Source organism: Spinacia oleracea, chromosome 3, assembly GCF_020520425.1.
Source record: "Spinacia oleracea cultivar Varoflay chromosome 3, BTI_SOV_V1, whole genome shotgun sequence".
In the NCBI taxonomy this organism is placed as follows: Eukaryota; Viridiplantae; Streptophyta; class Magnoliopsida; order Caryophyllales; family Amaranthaceae; genus Spinacia; species Spinacia oleracea.
Genome location: NC_079489.1, coordinates 111721125 through 111742953, shown reverse-complemented (window position 1 = coordinate 111742953; position 21829 = coordinate 111721125). Strand labels below are relative to the sequence as shown.

Genomic DNA, 21829 nt, shown 5'->3' with positions numbered 1-21829 from the left:
AAAATGAACATTAAAGTTTTTGTTTTAAAATATCAATAACATAATTTTACTTGTTTAAATTGATGAATGGATTTGAAGTTATGTTTATCTAGTTCTTCATTAATCCTGTATGCAAAATCTTCAAACTTTGTTTCATATGGGGTGCCTGCCGGGCATAATTTGTTTGTGCACATTATATGTTGTATTTCCACAGAAAAGCGATTAACATATATGGATAGCATAACTTGTCAATTACAATAGGAACTGTTGAAGAAATAATAAGAAAAGAATAATAAACAGAAGACTAGAAAGGATTGAACATTTTATAATAACAAAATGAACAATTTTAAATAACATCAACTATAATACTTACGTATGGAACTGTTGAAAGGAAGAGCTTATCTTAGTTTCCCTTTGCATTTAGAATCTTTGACCATGCATCAATAACACAGTTAACCAACTCCGCATCTCCAACGAGTGTTTTCATGTCTTCTCGATTGATGTAGTTATATCCATCAAAATAAAGAATCTCGCTACAAACAGAAAGTAAATTAGGAGGAAGTATTTAAGTTTAAATCTAAATTATTTTTACGTTAAATTTAATGAAAATACATGTCGTCTTCACCACTCATCCCATAATCTTCAAGACTTTGATGCATGGTGTCCATATTTTTGAATAAGTCTCGATACTTGACCAAATATGGAGATATAAAGGCAGCAGGTAGTTTGTGTATTCTTCGAGGTCTCCTTCCCTTGTCATCGTTCTTGTTTCTGTGTATATAAAAAATTAAACGAAATAGCAAAATAATTATAACAATAAAACAAACGAATATCAAAGCCAAAAAGATGATCAAACATTAAAGAAATTAACGCATAAACACATACTACTGGGAAAAAAAAAACAAATACTACAAAACGTAAGAACATATAAAAAAATTATGAACAGTTTACTCATATGAGAAAGAACAAACCATTCAAAAAGAAAGAACAAAAAAGACAACATAAAAGAACATAAAATTCCAGAAGAAAGAACAAACAACACAACAGTTATGAACAATTTTATGAATCAGGGTGTAAAAGATGCTCTATAATAGAACAAGAAAGAACGAAGAATATAAAAGGTATGAACAAAAAGAACAAGAAGTTTGAACAAAAAGTATAAAACAAATGAATATTAAAACCAAACAAAATGAACAAAAATTTCAAACAGGATCTTCCGAAAAATTGATAATGTATAAGTAGTTATAAACAAATGAACAATAAATTGTAAAATAAGAACATTTTAAAAAGGAAAATTTGGTAATATTAATTCAACCTTTGGCCGATTTTCTTTTATTAATCTCACCTATGACATACTTTTTTTTTAATAATCTCACCTTTACTACCAAACGACTATTATTGGGTTTAAGTGACCAGTAACCGGTTAAAAAGTCAACGAGATGGTGATGAATTGATGATGATGACTGAATATATCTAGAGAGATTACTGTCACGTAGGGACATATTACCGCCTATAACAGGTTTATGACATGTTGAACCAAATAAAAGTCGTTGGGTAATAAAGGTGGGATTATTAAAAAAACATGTCATATGTGGGCTTAATTAAAAAAAATTGACCAAAGGTTGGATTAATATTACCAAATTTTTCTTTTAAATAAATATACATAATATTATTATTATTTTAACCTTGTTTTCATAATATAACCAGTGTTTTACGAAAGATGATACACATACCCGGGTATGTTGTATCAGCATACCCTGACCTTTGGTTGGTCCACATCAGCGTTAGTAAAATTCATTTTTGGGGGGAGAAGGGTTAAAACAGGGGGAAAAATTTTTGGCTAATTGCGCCACACTCCTTGCTTGAGCGGTACAATTCCCGCCCTACTCCTCAAATTTCATTTCCCGCTCAACCTCTCTAAAGAAAAATATCAGAGCTGCAGTGAAGAGCTTCTAACATTTTTTTGTTGTGTTCGCAACTTCTGTTGTTATTGAAGACGAAGCTCAACAAGTTGCAGGTAATTGGTTGAAATTTTTGTATAAATTTTTTCATCTATGTTTATGTTATTCTTATTTATCTAGTTAACTGTTAATCTTGAAATTATGTAATGATTTTGTGATAATTATTGAATGCATGTTATCTGTTGGCAAATCTGTGGGTTGTGTTTTTTGTTTCATAAATTGAATTTTGTGTTTGTGTTTACATAATTATAAATTGAAATTTTTCATTGTTTGTATTTGGCGGAGCTATCTATGCTGGGTGTATGTCCTTAGATTGGATGTTTGCAAGTTCCTTGAGGGTTAGAGGTTGTATGCATAGACCAGCCATGAATAGGTTAGTGTTTTTGGTCCTATTGTCATTTTGGTTGTGCATACCACATGTTCGATGAAATTCCTCTATCCTATTGTCATTTTGGTTATGCATACCACCTGTTCGATGAAATTCCTCTTCCAATCCAATGTTTAGTTTTTGCAACATGATAAAGTGCTACTATTGTTTCATTGTTCAAGTAGTGTTATCTCTTTTGCATGATCCCTTTTGCACAAACTAGAGACTTAAAATTGGAGGGGAGTGGTACTATTAGTTGCTCGTGTTTCATGATTTATGTCAGCTTGCTACTGTAAAAGCGAAAATTCGGTGTTAATTAGACATAACAATACAGCCTGCTCTGATTTACCATTTGGGACATGATGCCTGTAAAACTTTGTATTCCCCCTGCTTGACTACAACCCTTTCCTTGTAAGTTGTAAGTAACCTCCTGGACTGTTAATGTCAACTTTGGTGTTGCATCCATTCTATGTTTAGTGGAAATAGGAGCACGATGAGCTCTATAAAGCAGGAGAATTATAAGCTCTATAGGCTAGATTTATTCATTTACTTAGAAAGCTTTGATTTTTGACCATACTTGAATGACCTATTAGTTAAATTCTGGTATATGGTCTTCTGGCCTCCGTACAATATTCTTGCTAGCAATGTTAACTACTTTAGCAACAATTCTAACTGTTCTATTTCTTAATCCTATTTTGTAACAAAGCTAATAGTTCTACATATACAATAAAGTTGGATAACATGTTTGAAATCCGTATGCTGTGTTGTTGTTGCCATTTATGGTGATAGACATGTTGTAGAATTTTGAGACAGAAGCATTTGAAAAGAGTGAGAGTAGAAGGCTGTCAACATTGGTCTGGAAAAAACTGATTCCTGTGTTGTTGTTGTTGTTGTTGTTGTTGTAGCTTGGCAACGCCAGTACGGAGGATCAGCAGGAACAGGAATGTGGTTGTTGAAGATGGTAATAAGGCAAAGACAAAGCAGAAGTGTTTTTATGCATTTTCTGTTAGCTCCCTCTTTGCAAGGTCCATTTATAATCAAACTCAAATGAAGCAAAATCTTGTTTGATAGGTCTTCAAAATTGTGAAGAAGCCTACACTGAAATACGATTATATTTTAGCAATAACTTTTGGATATTGTACTAAGGATTTTAGGGACATACCACTAAATCGGCAAGTTTAGGAACCTATATGTGAGAGGATATTGTACGAGTGTAGATGATAGTTTATCCGGGCTCAATTTATATTTTTGTACTTCCTTGGACAAATTATGAGCCTGTTTGGAATTCTTGCATTAAGAAATACGTGTATTAGAAATTGAATTACAATAAAGATTGGTTTTTGTTTTGTCACACTTGATTATTTAAGTATGAAGAGTATACAAGTGATTTTTTTTATATAAAAGTAATTAAAATGGGCTGGGATATAAGTAATTGGTGTTTTATGAGGATTGATTAAAATAGTTATAAAAAAAAAAACAGAGTGGTTAAGAGCAAGCATTTGAAGTATGTTAGCAGGAACTGATCTCGTGACTAGTAATAATTTTCATCTCGTGACTAAGATAATATGAGGTAGTGTCACTAACCAAGTGAAACATGATATTTAACTGTGTTATTTTGGTGACTTTAATAGTACTTCGTATATAATAATACATAAAGATAAATTTGAATAATAATTCTCAACATAAAACAAATATTATAAAGGCTTTTAAATTTAATATGCAATTGTGACAATTAAGTTTTTATAAAATAAATAGGTTTTTGAGATATAAAAGAGTTAAACAAGTGCGTGTCATCAAAATACAAATACGAGAATCAATTCCCGCCTTAATGATACTTCTTCTGTTTAGAAATACTCACAACGCTTTATTTATTATTTATTATTTATTATTTATTATTTATTATTTATTATTTGTTATTTGTTATTTGTTATTTGTTATTTGTTATTTGTTATTTGTTATTTGTTATTTGTTATTTGTTATTTGTTATTTGTTATTTGTTATTTGTTATTTGTTATTTGTTATTTGTTATTTGTTATTTGTTATTTGTTATTTGTTATTTGTTATTTGTTATTTGTTATTTGTTATTTGTTATTTGTTATTTGTTATTTGTTATTTGTTATTTGTTATTTGTTATTTGTTATTTGTTATTTGTTATTTTATTGTATTTATTATTTATTATTTATTATTTATTATTTATTATTTATTATTTATTATTTATTATTTATTATTTATTATTTATTATTTATTATTTATTATTTATTATTATTATTTATTATTTATTATTTATTATTTATTATTTATTATTTATTATTTTATTTCAAAAAAAAATTTATTATTTATTATTTATAATTTATTATTTATAATTTATTATTTATAATTTATTATTTATTATTTCTTATTTCTTATTTATTATTTATTATTTATTATTTATTATTTATTATTTATTATTTATTATTTATTATTTATTATTATTATTTATTATTTATTATTTATTATTTATTATTTATCATTTATCATTTATCATTTATTATTTATTATTTATTATTTATTATTTATTATTTATTACTTATTACTTATTACTTATTACTTATTACTTATTACTTATTACTTATTACTTATTATTTATTATTTATTATATATTATTTATTATTTATTATTTATTTGTAGGTTTTCTCATGTATTTGTAAATAGTACCCATTTGATCCTTATTTGAATTAGGAAAAAATTTTGATTTGAGAACCTTGTAATTAAAACATATTCTATTTTATTATACATGGTTGATCTTTTTGAATTAGAAATTATAATGGTAATACACATCCTAATCCATGAGGTCCTTTTAAATCGGAACATAGTCACGATTCTAAGTTAAGAGTATAACACTAATATGGTCACGATTCTAACTTTAGGGTATATTGCGATCGTTAAGAATCCATGAGGTCCTTTTAAACACAAACATGGTCACGATTCTAAAATTATTAATACAAAATGATTTATCCGCTATTTGAACTTGTGCCTCAAATCAAGATTCTAACTTCTAAACTTGTGCGATCATTAAGAATCTTTGAGGTCCTTTTAAATCCGAACATATTCACAATTCTAAGTTAAGCGTATATTGCGATCGTTAAATGCGCGAGGTCCTTTTACACATGGTTTACATAGTCACGATTAGGGGTGTGCATAGGTCCAAAACCGGACCGGACCGGATCGGAACCGGTTGGACCGGTGGACCAAAATTTTCAGAGTTCACGGACCGAGGACCGGACCGGAAAGAATATGGACCAAACCGGACCCGGACCGGAAAATTCAGATCTGGTCCTGTTTTGGACCGGCTTGGACTGGTTTTCTTTAATTTTTGCGATTTACAATCTTAAACTCAATATGTTTTTACAATTTTATCTTTTTACAACATATGTTTCTCTTTAACTATGTCATACATCATATCATAAGATTAATGTAAAGGGGATAAAGGTCAATGACATACAAAAAATCACCAAATTTTTTTAACTTGTGATCGTTAAGAATCCCCAAGGTCTGTTTACACACTAAAATAGTAACGATCAATTTTAACTTTAGGGTTTAGGGTTTATGGTATTAATTCTGATAACCAATTTTAAGTTTAATACAACTACTACTTTATTGTAAATAATTATTTCCTATGCCCAAACAATCGTTACTTTATTTTTATATATCGTAATTAAAAATACAATTTTTTTTCCTTACTCACTTTTTTTTTGTTAAACGAAGATTTATTTTACTTATATTGGTTTATTAAATTTTAATGTTTCGCTTTTCAAGCGAAAATATTAACTTGGTTTAGATTACTAGGTTTTAATGTTTCATTTTTCAACCTAAACTATTATCTTTAATTTCATGCAAACACAAAAAGTTTACCCTACTCTTACACCCCATCCTCTTACACGAGCTTACTTTTACTACTTTTGACAATTTGTGTCAAGTGCCATCATCATGCCTACGAGTCTACGACGACAACAATTTTAGAAATTCGTTACAATCTTTGTTCAACTAGGAATAGCTACTACGTGCTAATCCTTGAATTTTGTAATGTAAGTCGGCTACGTAGAAATTAAGTAACTTTTTTGATATAATTAAGTATTTTAGATTTCTAATTATGTTCGACTAATATATTGTTATGAACTATTCGGCTTTTAAGTCACTTCTAATGATTTTCATTACACGTTGGTAACAAATTTAGTAAATGTTTTAGTAAATATTATTAGGTTGCTTCGAGTAATTAATAAAAATTTCCTAAAAACATTGCATTTTTTGTTGAAATATTGCGTTTTTTAATACGTTATTCTATAAAAAATATATTTAATATTGCGTTATATATTTTGTTTCTTAGTAATCCATAATAATAACACTTAAGTACAATTTGTGTTGACTAAGGCCAATGGCTTTGCCTCACTGTCAACTTGGTTACACAATATAGCTTGAAATAGCGCCACACTGTCACTAGGTCACGGGTTCGATTCCGCTTCAACTTACTAATTTGCATTCACCCTTCCCCTCCGCCCTTTTTTGTTTTTACTTTTTGTTTTGGACTCATTCAACACTTTGTTTTATTTTGTAGACTTTATTGCCAAATTTTCATACTTTGGACACATATCCCAAGGCGTAAAGAACTTTCAAGAACGGAGGAAGTAGTAAATACGTTGTAAATAGTAAACAATAAACCGTAAATAATAAGTAATAAATAATAAGTAATAAATAATAAATAATAAATATAAAATAATAAATAATAAATATAAAACAAAAAACAAAAAACAAAAAACAATAAATAATAAATAATAAGGATAACTTTACCCGTAGTTCTCAAAATTTCATTCATATTTTCTTACATATGCCTTTAATCATTTGTTCCAAACACACTGTTATATAGGATTATATTAATTAATTTTTCCCATGCCCTTTTATTTTGCTGGTGTTTTTTTAAAAGCTGGAAAAAGTACCATTTTGTTAGTGTTCTCAAATAAAGAAAATTCCTAAACATACTTGTGTTTTCATAGTAAAGCAAATGTATACAATACTAATTCAAAATAATTAAAAATAAAGTTATGTTGAGGGGTGGCCTGGATTAAAGTACTTTAAGAAGATTCAAACCTGAGGCTAATATCAAATGCAATACTTTAGCGTTATATTGAGTAGTAACCATGTTAGCAGGGGCGCCAGAGAGTATCAACACATCTGGTTGAGTCATTGTGCAAAGAAGTGTATATCAAGGATAAGAGATGCTATTTATACAAGTACATAATTCATTCTAATTACCTTTTCATACAATCTTATTAAAAGAAATACTAACAATTTCCAAAAAAATAATTAAGAAATTATATTCTTCATATGAAAAAAATAAGTGTCACATAACAAATCAACAATCTCCACTATAATTCGATTACATCAAACTTGCTCACAATTCTTGTAAGGAAGTATGAAATATATAAATTGAGCTCGGATAAATTATCATCCACACTTGTTCCATATCCTCTCGCATCTAGATTCCTCAACTTAATCACATATTGATTGATACAACAAGACTCTATCTAATATCCAAAACTTATTTCTAAAATGTAATCGTATTGTCGACTTGTCATGTACGCTCGTACACATTTTCGAAGACCTATCAAACAAAAATAAGGAGAAGTTAGTGAGAGAATAGGAATGAATACAATAATTCAAGCATTCAACCATCTTAAACCAAGTACTCACTGTGAGTAGGAGAACCACCATCACAGAATGAAAGTCATCACAACTCGGATGAGACTGTTAGTCTGATGCGGCTTATTAAGACCAAGTCAATGAGTCAAATAAAGTTATGAAATCAGCTTTGCTACCTTCTAACAAACCCGCAACTGGAACTCAAAAACCAAAAATCACAGCGGCCCCAAAACTGATCAGACCCGCCAGCATAAACCTGAATTCGACTCAACATTGAGGATTTTTCTGTTTCCTTACAAGTCATAAGAAAACAAAGCGGCAAATTTCAGCAATAAAAACAACTTACTTTTTAGGATAAGAGCAAAATTATACTAGGAAATAAGTACAGGTATACAGACATACAAGTATATACAAGTAGAACGCATAAGGGAGTTCAAGGAGGGGAGCCTAGCTTATCATCTCAGCACATACAACGATTACAGGAATACAACTACACACAAGTATTAAACTCATCTATCAACATCTATTATGCGGAATGAAATAAATTTGAGATAATAGTGTCCAAACTCAATATTATCATCATATTGTTACCTCGTATTAGTCTAAACAAGCTCATCTACATTACCGACAAAGAAACAATTCCCCAGCTGAGTAGCTGGCAACTATTACCCCCTACCGTTCAGTCTGGTAGCTCATGGACTAATATTAAAAGCATTAGTTTTCAGTAATCAATGATGCATTTTGATTACAACAACACTAAGTGTATGTGTGACACTAAAAGCTCATTAGTCATTATTTTTCAGTAATGACCCTAAAAGCTCATCGCCTAACAATAGAATGTCAAGAATGTAGAAAATTAATACTTGGTTGGCTTCCATCATCAGTTCAATTTTAGAAAACATCCTTGTCTAAGAGAGTGGGTTAAAAACAGCATCAAACTATCAAAGCTAGAATGAAATGGATTAGCTTCATCCACATAGGGCACTCATAATTGACATAGGATAATTCGAGCAAGACTCCAACCCGATTAGTGCCAAATCTATCAATTATAAGCTACTGGCAACAAGCAGAAATAACCTTAACAAGAGTATTTGATGATTATGAATTTAAGACCCCTGCCGCTATAGTCAAACTACTAATCATCAATACAGCGTACCTAATACCAGGAAACAGTGAAACTAAAAGCCTTTGATCATCTTCATGCAGTAGCCAATAAGTTTTCCATCTCTAACGACCATCAGATTATAATCTCCAAACAGATGGAATATCCTTCATCAAATGAGATTACGGGTAGCTTATTTTCACTAACTACCCAAAATAAGCAATTATCTCCTTACAAATACAGAAAATTAGCAGTAACGATAGAATTAACCTAGTTGTAGAACATCCAATCTTTAATTTTTGTTAACAAACCTATTAATTAAAATAATTTAACTTCTGATCTTAGAAATTGAATTCATAAAACACCGATTGATGACGTATCGGTTTTAAACGCAAATTTCATTTTACAAATCCACATACCCTCAATCAATCAATCCAACACCAACAAACCCTACCGGAAAAAAACAATTGGAACCAATATTCGTAAAAAAAAATTCATGAAATGAAACATACCAAATCACTTCCTACCGCCGCCCATCACCGGATTTTCTGGTGGAATTCGACCATCAACACTCCAACTACAGATCCAAGGTTTTTGTAGCCGAATTCAACTATTTAAAGCCCTATTTTGTATCGCTTGACTGGTGGTGGTCTGGTGGGTGATTTGGCTGACTCGTGTTGCGTGACCGGTGGTGGGTGAGGTTCGTTGATGAGGGTGGTGGTTGGGGTTGGTTGACGACGGTGGGGATGAACTTTCGTTGATGAGGGTGTGAGTGTATTCTCTCTCCTTCAAGCTGCCCCTTTTTTTCTCATTTTTCTCTCTCCTCAACCTTTCTGTTTGGCATAGGAACCATCGACGAAAAAAAAAATCAAATCCAAAATCAAATTTGGGACCAATAACACACCAAAGGTATGTAAAGGCCCACGTGTAGCCTTTGTGGTGTTTTACGAATACAAAATCAGTTTAAATATGATAAATGTTTACCCTTTTCCTTCATCTTTGTTGTCATTCTTCTCTTCAAAAATATCGTCCAATTTCAAGTCTGTCTTTGTGCTTGAAATCATTGCTGATATTGGGACTTCATATGCTGAAGTTCTCGGTGAAGAAGAATCTTTAGATGAAGATTGTTCATCAATTTCTATTGACTTTGCAGCATCAAAAGATTGTTCAGGCGCCTCAGCCACCACGGTCGGTACCGCCTGTGATGGTGTAACACTCTTATCCACCTCAACTGCCACTTATGGTTGAGGAATTACCTCTAATTCAACCTCTTGTTGTGCGGGAATCACCACTGATACATTCTCATTAACTTTCACTTATGGTGAAGGATTCACCAATGATTCAACTACTTGTGTTGTTGGCATCTCCACTGATACATCCACCTCAGTTGCCACTGCTAGGGGTGTTCATTACCGGGTACCCGCATTGCAAAAGCGGGTAGTTAAAAAATCGGCCCATGACCCGACCCACGAAAACCGGGTACCCGAAATTTACTTAGAGAAAGATTTCATATCACGCCATTGATACATGAACAATTGAACACATAATCAAAATCGAGGAAGGAAAACCAAGCACTCAAAATAGAGTACAAAGTAGTAGGCGAGTAAAAGTAATTTAAATTTGGAAAAAATGCATAGACAAGCAGCAAATCAATAATCTACATTTAATTCAAAATTTGACAAAATTAAATCAATCTAATTAGATTAATTAAATACATCCCAATTTCACCATTTGTATACACCTGCTATACATCCCAACTGAAATTGCAGATCTTACTCTAATTTCTTCTTGTGAATGATTTACTGGGGAAAAAATGAAGAGGCCCCTCTATGGAAGAACACAATAGCTACATCTCCAATTCTCCACTACTATTAGCAATTGAATCCAATGTTAGAGAGATTATCTATTGATGAACAACAAAGAAATTGTAACCAAAATGTAGATCGTCAAACAATCTTTTAAAATCAAGTGAAGATATTACATAATTTCTACCTCTAGAACCAAGATCGGATAAATAAGAGTTTTTTTGGAGGAGAGAGAAAAAAGAAAAATAGGTTGGGTAGAACCGTAGAAGAGAAGCAGGAGAGAGGGAATCATAAAAGACAAATGAACGACAAAAAAATAACTGAGATAAGGAATACGGGTATCCGGGTACCCGCCAGAATAAAACAACGGCTCATGACCCGACCCGACTCACACCCAATAATACCGGGTCGGGTACCCGACCGGTTAATTTTTAAAAAATCGATAAACTACTTGGTAAATTTGAAGTGGGTCAGCGGGTTGACGGGTCGGGTATTTCGGGTCGGGTATTTTTGAACACCCCTAGCCACTGCTGGTGCACTCAACTTCTCCTGCTCAATCACCAGTAGTGGTATAATCACTTCATGCGCCTCTGATGTTTCTTTTCTTCATCTTGTTCTTTGGGTACTTTCAGTGCATGTGTCCCCTGAAGCTGTTTCTTCCACATCTGCTACTGCTACTACCTTTTTCTCAGTTTTTTTATTTTTTCGTGCCTCTTCATCTTTCCTCATTTGTAGGCTTAGTATCGCAAAATCCAGTTGTGAGGGGGGGGGGGGGGGGGGTTGGAAATACGGGTTTAGGATATTTTCTTACTTCTTCCCTCTCGGATGTGTGGCAAGAAATATTAAGTAAAATCAGACTAATTGCCTAGCAGCGTTGTTATCATTCTTACTTATTGTTTATTGTGGGGATCATACGTTAAGTGAGAGTACAAATTACTAATAAAATTATATTTATTTGTTATAGATTCCTAGGCACGTCTGATAGAGAAGATACTAGAGTAGGAAGCTACTACAACCCTATCGTACTAAGCGATGGTGAGAGAGATGAGGATTATGAGTCTGACAATAATAGCTACACCGATCTAGAACGCATTATGTCATAATATATTGAGAATATGCATGCCCTATAGTGATGATCAATTTCTTCATGAGTTTGACCGTGCTAGGGGAAAACTATAATTGATATTTCATGTTGTTATGAGACCCGATAGTGATTTTGAGCTAGAAGAGGACGAGCCTCAACCTAAAAGATTACGAAGATCCATAAGGCATAGAAGACATGTTTATTATTATAATACTGAGAATGATGACGAATTTGAATACGAGCTCTTTACTTTAGGAAACTACAAGGAATCACAGGATAAGACTGATGATGTTTCACTCTAGATTATTTATTTATTCATTTATGTTTTGAGAATAATGTTGGACAATTCTCCCAAAAGTGATTTAAATTTAGTTCATAGTACCTTTATTTCATTTTAGGAAAAGTATAGTATTATGCTTTCGAAAGTTGTTATTAGCATCTTTTGAGGAATAAAAGTAAATAGTGAGTTATCCAAGTGATCAAGAATTTATTTTGGGCACGCGGAAGGCAAATATTTTATTTATTTGCTATAATTTAAATTTTTTTTATTCATTGTTCCTTAACTGTGTGTCTTTATGCGAATATTCTTCATAGATGATTGATAATGATTATTCTGTGACATCGTTGTGCCTTCATGAGTAATTGTTTGTTGATACGACCTCTATGGTCAAATCAAATATTGCCTTTGTAGAGAATGACATGTAAGTTATGTATCGAACCTAAAGTAGAGTACGTTAATTTCAGGTCGTACACTAGAATGGCAACCAATAATAGCGATTTAGTTGTTGCGATTCGCCTTTTGGCGGAGAAATTGACTCATGAGAGAACTAAGCGTCCCGATTCTGCTGGGGACATGTTTGAGAGACTACCCAAGGTTAAACCACCATACTTTAAGGGGCAAGCTGATCCTACCGTCTTAGAGAATTGGATTAGGGAGTTTGAGAAATTATTTGGGGCTGTGAATTGTCCTGAGAACACGAGAGTAGGTCAAGATGTGCTATACTTAAAAGATGAAGCTGATTTGTGGTGGAAAGAAAATGGGGCTATACTTAGCGCTGCTGAGGGATTCAATTGGGATTCATTTGTTACTGCCTTAAGAGGGAAGTTTTACCCTTCTTTTATGAGGAAACAAAAAGCCCAAGATTTTATCAACCTTAGGATGGGGAGTAGGACCATCTCTGAGTATTATAGAAAATTCATAGCACTATCGAGGTTTGCACCCGAGGTAGTAGCCACTGAGGAATTAAAGTCCCAAAGGTTTCAGCAAGGGTTGGCTGATGAAATCCAGCTGGGGTTAGGTGGTGAAACTTTTTCAACTCTAGATATCGTGTATGGGAGAGCCGCCCACATTGTCGGTCTTCACATGGATGGGAATGTTGTAATGGGTGAGAAAAGAAAGGAATTTAATTCACATGGAGGAAATTAAGGGAACTTCAAGAAGAACAAGAATGGGAATGGGAATTTCCAAGGGAGGAATAATCAGGGCTACAACAATAAGAATCAGTCTGAGAGAGTGTACCATTGTAAGAGGTGCATTAATACCGTCCTGGTAAAAACTGCAAGGGGGACTTAGTGACTTGTAACTACTACCAAAAGAAAGGCCATAGGGAGTATGAGTGATTTACTAAGCATAAAAAGGGAAAAAAGGGTAATGGAAGTGGTAACCAGGTGAAGTCGGAATTTAACCAATACATCATCTTTAATCTATTTTTACTAATTGTGCATGCGTAGCATTATAAAAAGTTGGCCCAATACTCAACATCGTAACATATTGGGTTGGGCCAATACTTCCGGTTGCTTTGAAGGAGTTTCTTCCCTTGCATGTTTGGAAGGCAATTACAGAGTGTAACACCCCGACAATTCTCTATTTTCTAAAATAACCTTTTTATATAAAACGTAGAGAATTATCAAGGCATTATCGCCCGTGTGAAAACGTAATGGCTTATTCAGAATTTTGCAGCGGAAAAAATAAAACTAACTTTAGGTTTATAAATAATCGATTACAGGTTTAATCCCAAAAAACAACCAACGAAAATAAGGAAATATAAATAGTACGACAAATTTAAAGTCCAAATTAATAAACCAAGTCACTTAGCAAAACAAAACTAAATACAAGCTCTCTAATCCCGATCCCAATGATGCATCATCTTCAAACCTGTAGATGGGCAACGCTTATTGATCCTTAGAGACTGCTCACCAAAGATGGGTGTAACACCCCGACATCTAAACACCATTAATTAGGTTAATTATGTTTAATTAGCAGCGGAAACCATAATTTAGTCGGAGCGTCACATGCCGTATTTCCCTCGTGGGAAATACAAGGCGACATAACCTGTTTACATTTACTGACTATTGTTGAGTAACAGTAATTATACTTCACTTCGATTAATTCTTTAATAATTACTTCGAAATCTAAATGAAATTTAATAAAACATTCCTAACATTGATTAAACATAAATATTAAAATCCAATTCAATAATTGAAATTTGACTTAGAGTTTAATTAGTTCATCCATTAATACTAGTGATACATGATTTATCTTTATTAAACATCGATCGTGAATTTGATGGTGCTATCCTCACTCTAAGGCATCCCATGATCTTCTTCGTATCTAAAACAAAAGCAACATCGTGAGCCGAGGCCCAGTAACATACTACCCTAACAGCGTAAACTCATTTCAATTCATTTTATTTACTTTGCAATAAGGGAGAATAGAACATAGTAAAACACTTTCATAAATGCATTATAATAAAACATCATTTATAACTTGAAACTTTGATAGTTCCCATTATCTTTCATAAAACCTTCATTTTACTTGGTAACTGACAAGTTAGCCTTGCGGGACGTCTCCCACCTTGCGATAGTCCTCAAGGAGCACTCTCCCTTGTTGGACATACGCCCGTACCTAATTAGTTTCTTTTTTTAGCTTGCGGTAACCCTCAAGGAGCACTCTCCCTTGTTGGGTGTCCCGCGGTACGGCGGTTCGTGCACGACCTAGAAATAGTAACCCCACTAACTGCCAGAACCGGTTACACTTGTATTTATCATGTTTTGTATCTTATTATTAACTCATAGACATCGTTCTTATAAAAATCATACTTAAATATGCTTGAATCATCATAAAACATACTTTATAAACACATTTCATATCCCACAATCCAATAAAAACATATCATTATAAACATATTTCATAAATTCATAAAACACAGTTCATAAGGGGATTGTGGGTGTTAGAAATAGATGTTACCTCAACCGTAGTTTATACTTCCTGTTCGATGGATCGTTCGTCCTGAATTCCAAGTTCGATTCTTTCAAAATATTAAATTATTGAATTAGTACTAAAACGATAAATAAATTAAAATCGACATTTTATAACTAATAAATTTTATAAGTAGTGAATTTATAAATAACGAATTTAATAAAAATATAATTTCATAAATCGGTTTTCAGGAAATATATTACTTGAACTTCATAAATTAACGAAAATATTATTTAAATCAGATTTCATAAAATCAATATTATTTTAAGTAACCATTTTATTTCATAAAACACTAAGATTTAGTAAATGGACCAAGGTGTCAAAACTTACATTGGGAAAATTTGGGCTAAGTGATTTGGGCTTGGCTTGAGAAATAAATAAAACAAAGTTCCTAAATGGAACTTGTTTTCTTTTTCTGGAAAGGGAAACACGGGAGCAGGGGAAGGGGAGGGCTCGAAGGAGGAGGGAAGCACGAAGAGGAAGGAGAGGGGAGATGGTGGGCGGCGGTCTAGGAGGCGGCGCAGCAGGGAAGCGCCGGAGAGAAGGTGGTGGTGGTGTGGTTTCTCGTCGGCGAAACGGCAAGGAAGGGGAGGTGGTCGAGCGAACAGGGGAAAGCAGGGAAACAGGTGTTTCCGGCCGATTATGGGTGGCGACAGAGGTGTATAGGCGGTGAGGGTGGCTGGGAATGGTGGGCCGATATTGGGTGATGATGGTGGTTGGTCTTGTGGTGGCGGAACAGCAGGGGGAAAGGGAGAGGGAGTACGAACAGGGGAGGGGAAGCAGGGGATGCAGGGGTGTTTGCGGTGGCCACAAGGTGGCGTTGGTGGTTGAGATGGTGGTGCTGGGAAGCAGATAATGGTGGTGGTTTCAGTGGCAACAGCCACTGAGGGTGGTGGTGGTTCGCACGGAGCAGGAGCAAAAGGGAGTAATAATTGGTTTTAATTTCTCTGATTTTTTATGTTGAAAATTCAATTGGAATTAGGATTGATTTGTATAGTCAAGTAGAGTGAAGAACAAGCTCAAATTCTTGGGGATTAAGGCATGAATGTGGACTGAATTGAGGGTGGAGAGGAATGAAGAAATTTCTGCATTTCTTGCTTTGTACGTGGAGAGCAAAGAGAAGAAAGGGAAATGGAATCTTGGTGCTCCAAGGGCATTTTCGTAAATTCACATGGTTGACTAAAATTCAGAAATTCTGTTTCTATTTTTGGAAATTACTAATAATAGAAATGTTTAATTAAAATAAAGTCTCGTAAAATATATCGTTAAAGAAAAATAAATAAATTTTCGTTTATAAATTTATCGTTTAAAATAAATCGTAAAAACGTTTAAAATAACGAAAATTTTAAATTATTTCTAATAATTAAAACGAAATTAAGTTAATAAAATATTATTAATTTTAATAAATCGAGTTTAAAAATTTCGGGGTATTACATTCTTACCCCCTTAGAAAAAGTTTCGTCCTCGAAACTTGAATTGATTGTTGAAAGTCGAAAATATTTGAATAAAAGTACGATATTTTATTTTAAAACCAAGATCTCACAATTTCATTCCAATTCCGACATTGTCTAGCCTTCATTCCGCCATCTTCTTTAATGACTCCGCTTCAACTCGAGACCTAGAATCGAAGAGTAAAGAATACAAAAGGGGCAAAATTATATGTTGATCTTAATCGTCATTAAGGTCAATTATATTCCGCCATCGTCTTTTGTATCTCTACTTTACTTCATAAAATAGGATCGAGGAGCAAAGAACATAAAAAAAAGGGCAAACTTGTTAGCGTAGACTAGGCTCCCATTTTTCTTTGTGAGATCCCGTTTGAAAATATTTTCTACCAAAAGTAGTAATGTTTTTAATATAATTCTGAAGATAGATAAATTGACAATAAATATTTACCTAACAATTATAATAGTCAAATAATTTGTAAAAGTCATTTGTTATAATAATCTCGTACTCTGAGCTCAGGAGAACTTCCATCGAAGACGACTTTCATACGTAACGATTAGTTATTACCAATACAATCATGTCAGCATAAACATAATCCATAAAGCATATCTTAAACACATAATTCTTTAATTGAAAATTTCATACATAAGCATAACATTCATATAACTAATGATGGTAATACATCTTAGTTAGATACTCGATTAGCGCATAATACTTTCAAAATTTCCATCATTTATTCTAAAATATTCTAGATGTTCGATCACACGATCTCAAAAGGTCATTATGCTTCATTCTTCATTCCATACTAGCGAAGTCGTCATTGTCATTTGCATCATCGTCTTTTCCCTGCATTAAAAACACTCTTCCATTCGAAGTTGGTCCACGTGGGGGATTACGGTTGAAATTTGTAGTGCCACCATTTCCTTTGTTCACATCGTTTCTCCTATCACCTTGCTCTCGATGTATTTGCGGACAATCTCTGATTTGGTGATCCTTGCTACCACATTTGAAGCAATCTCGCGTACCAATTCGACATTCTTTCTCAGTATAGTTCCATCTTCCACACTTGGCGCATCCACGATTCTTGTTGAAGTTTTGGTTTCCGTTATTCTCTCCTTCATAGCTGACATTGACATTTTGTTTCTTATTGTTCGGTTGATTTTCTTCGAAGATCCCTTTTCGTTTTCCATATGTTTCTTCTCGAAGCTTGATAATTCTTTCGACGTTAATTGCTCGATCGTACAACTCTTGGAAAGTGGAAATTCTAGAACTCGAAAGACGATCACGGATCTCAATGTTTAATCCTCCTTCAAATCGATTCATCCTTTGCCTATCAGTAGTCACCAGGTCAGGGGCAAATCGAGCAAGCTCATTGAATTTCACTGCATATTTTAGAACATTCTTCTTTCCTTGACTCAATTTGATAAATTCCGATTCCATTTGCATTTGCAGAGAATAGGGATAAAATTGTTCCCGCATAGCTTCCGTCAGCTTTTTCCAACCAAAACCAGGCTCATTTTGGATTCCTTTAACACTTTTCCACCACAGGTTGGCTTGTCCTTTCAAGTAAAAGACGGCGTAGTTAACCTTCCATTTCTCGGGGCATTGAGTTGCATCAAATAACTTCTCCATATCGCTAATCCATTCCTCAAATTCAGTAGGGTCTGGCTTGCCATCATAAGTAGGGGGTTTATGAGAAGCGAACTTCTTGAACATGTTGGAGCATTCTTCTTGCTCTGACCTTGGCTTCTGACGATTTCCTTGCAGAAGTTCCGACATTATCAATCTCATTAAGTCCATTCGATTATCGCTTGTTTCTCCTGGAGTGTCCCCGAAAATGGGATCCTTGCGCAATTCTTCAATTCTTTCTTGCATTCCTTCCAGCGCTAATGCAGATTTGTGATTACCATTGCCATCGTTAACATCGTTATCGTTTCTAGTGCCGTCAATAGGAATGTTTCCGCTTGAAGTCATCGCCGATCTGATCGCAAGGATACAACGCTTCAAATAATCTTTTCTTCTTGAAATTAGACTAAGAAATTCTGCAAATCATAATAAAGAAAACATTCCCGTTGCGTTCCCCGTTCCTATCACTCACACTCATTTCATTTTAACTTAGCATGATTTTAACATATTCTTTTTAACTTATTTCTTGAAATTCTTGCTTAAAACTTAATAAATTTTATTTCGTGCAAAACCCGTAAAGTTTAGCACTTATGGTCGCAGAACCTTGGCTCTGAATACCAAACTGTAACACCCCGACTTCTAAACACCATTAATTAGGTTACTTATCTTTAATTAGCAGCGGAAACACTAATTTAGTCGGAGCGTCACATGTCGTATTTCCCTCGTGGGAAATACAAGGCGACATAACCTGTTTACATTTACTGACTATTGTTGAGTAACAGTAATTATACTTCACTTCGATTAATTCTTTAATAATTACTTCGAAATCTAAATGAAATTTAATAAAACATTCCTAACATTGATTAAACATAAATACTAAAATCCAATTCAATAATTGAAATTTGACTTAGAGTTTAATTAGTTCATCCATTAATACTAGTGATACATGATTTATCTTTATTAAACATCGATCGTGAATTTGATGGTGCTATCCTCACTCTAAGGCATCCCATGATCTTCTTCGTACCTAAAACAAAAGCAACATCGTGAGCCGTGGCCCAGTAACATACTACCCTAACAGCGTAAACTCATTTCAATTCATTTTATTTACTTTGCAATCAGGGAGAATAGAACATAGTAAAACACTTTCATAAATGCATTATAATAAAACATCATTTATAACTTGAAACTTTGATAGTTCCCATTATCTTTCATAAAACTTTCATTTTACTTGGTAACTGACAAGTTAGCCTTGCGGGACGTCTCCCACCTTGCGATAGTCCTCAAGGAGCACTCTCCCTTGTTGGACATACGCCCGTACCTAATTAGTTTCTTTTTTTAGCTTGCGGTAACCCTCAAGGAGCACTCTCCCTTGTTGGGTGTCCCGCGGTACGGCGGTACGTGCACGACCTAGAAATAGTAACCCCACTAACTGCCAGAACCGGTTACACTTGTATTTATCATGTTTCGTATCTTATTATTAACTCATAGACATCGTTCTTATAAAAATCATACATAAATATGCTTGAATATAATCATCATAAAACATACTTTATAAACACATTTCATATCCCACAATCCAATAAAAATATATCATTATAAACATATTTCATAAATTCATAAAACACAGTTCATAAGGGGATTGTGGGTGTTAGCAGTAGATGTTACCTCAACCGTAGTTTATACTTCCTGTTCGATGGATCATTCGTCCTGAATTCCGAGTTCGATTCTTTCAAAATATTAAATTATTGAATTAGTACTAAAACGATAAATAAATTAAAATCGACATTTTATAACTAATAAATTTTATAAGTAGTGAATTTATAAATAACGAATTTAATAAAAATATAATTTCATAAATCGGTTTTCAGGAAATATATTACTTGAATTTCATAAATTAACGAAAACTTTATTTAAATCAGATTTCATAAAATCAATATTATTTTAAGTAACCATTTTATTTCATAAAACACTAAGATTTAGTAAATGGACCAAGGTGTCAAAACTTACATTGGGAAAATTTGGGCTAAGTGATTTGGGCTTGGCTTGAGAAAAACAAAGTTCCTAAATGGAACTTGTTTTCTTTTTCTGGAAAGGGAAACACGGGAGCAGGGGAGGGGGAGGGCTCGAAGGAGGAGGGAAGCACGAAGAGGAAGGAGAGGGGAGATGGTGGGCGGCGGTTTGGGAGGCGGCGTAGCAGGGAAGCGCCGGAGAGAAGGTGGTGGTGGTGTAGTTTCGCGGCGGCGAAACGGCAAGGAAGGGGAGGTGGTCGAGCGAACAGGGGAAAGCAGGGAAACAGGTGTTTCCGGCCGATTATGGGTGGCGACAGAGGTGTATAGGCGGTGAGGGTGGCTGGGAATGGTGGGCCGATATTGGGTGATGATGGTGGTTGGTCTTGTGGTGGCGGAACAACAGGGGGAAAGGGAGAGGGAGTACGAACAGGGGATGCAGGGGTGTTTGCGGTGGCCACAAGGTGGCGTTGGTGGTTGAGATGGTGGTGCTGGGAAGCAGATAATGGTGGTGGTTTCAGTGGCAACAGCCACTGAGGGTGGTGGTGGTTCGCACGGAGCAGGAGCAAAAGGGAGTAAAAATTGATTTTAATTTCTCTAATTTTTGATGTTGAAAATTCAATTGGAATTAGGATTGATTTGTATAGTCAAGTAGAGTGAAGAACAAGCTCAAATTCTTGGGGATTAAGGCATGAATGTGGACTGAATTGAGGGTGGAGAGGAATGAAGAAATTTCTGCATTTCTTGCTTTGTACGTGGAGAGCAAAGAGAAGAAAGGGAAATGGAATCTTGGTGCTCCAAGGGCATTTTCGTAAATTCACATGGTTGACTAAAATTCAGAAATTCTGTTTCTATTTTTGGAAATTACTAATAATAGAAATGTTTAATTAAAATAAAGTCTCGTAAAATATATCGTTAACGAAAAATAAATAAATTTTCGTTTATAAATTTATCGTTTAAAATAAATTAATCGTAAAAACGTTTAAAATAACGAAAATTTTAAATTATTTCTAATAATTAAAACGAAATTAAGTTAATAAAATATTATTAATTATAATAAATCGAGTTTAAAAATTTCGGGGTATTACAATGGGTCATCACAGGATCAATAAGGCATAGCCATGATCAACACACACAAACAAAGCAGGTAATCAGCAAAGCTGAGTATTACATACTAAAACAATAATAATCCTAACATGATACTATTAAGCGAACAATCCTAACATGATACTAATGAACATAAATAAGAGCAGACCAAACATGCTAATTTGACGACCGCACTTGACTAGACTAGGCTAAACTGGACTAGACTAGACTTTTATAATAACAATATTATTTCAATTGAGATAGTCAATGGACCGAGTTTTCCAGCTAGAAACTTCTTCACTAAGGAAGACGAGGTACGGGCGCGACTCCATAAACCCCAATGACCTGCGATATCGAGGGACTTTTAAATAAAATAGAACACGGTGATCAATCCGGTCCGAGAAAAGGCCATGGGTTACCACCATGAACCCC

General features: G+C 33.8%; 1 protein-coding gene and 2 long non-coding RNA genes across 3 annotated transcripts; 2 read left to right on the top strand and 1 right to left on the bottom strand.

Annotated features, from left to right (window-relative positions):
• The first annotated feature begins 1730 nt into the window (after positions 1–1730).
• Positions 1731–3658, top strand: LOC110791390 (uncharacterized). The gene is made up of 2 exons (XR_002534081.2): positions 1731–1996; positions 3213–3658. It is a non-coding gene; the product is annotated as an uncharacterized lncRNA (long non-coding RNA).
• A 3986-nt stretch (positions 3659–7644) lies between these two features.
• LOC110791393 (uncharacterized) lies at positions 7645–11209 on the bottom strand. The gene is made up of 4 exons (XR_002534082.2): positions 10067–11209; positions 9595–9915; positions 8032–8272; positions 7645–7942 (listed from the first exon to the last, which is right to left on the bottom strand). It is a non-coding gene; the product is annotated as an uncharacterized lncRNA (long non-coding RNA).
• A 1519-nt stretch (positions 11210–12728) lies between these two features.
• Positions 12729–13397, top strand: LOC110791394 (uncharacterized). Its single transcript, XM_021996136.2, has one exon. The coding sequence runs from the start codon at positions 12729–12731 to the stop codon at positions 13395–13397; it is 669 nt and encodes a 222-aa protein (XP_021851828.2).
• The last annotated feature ends 8432 nt before the right edge of the window (positions 13398–21829 follow it).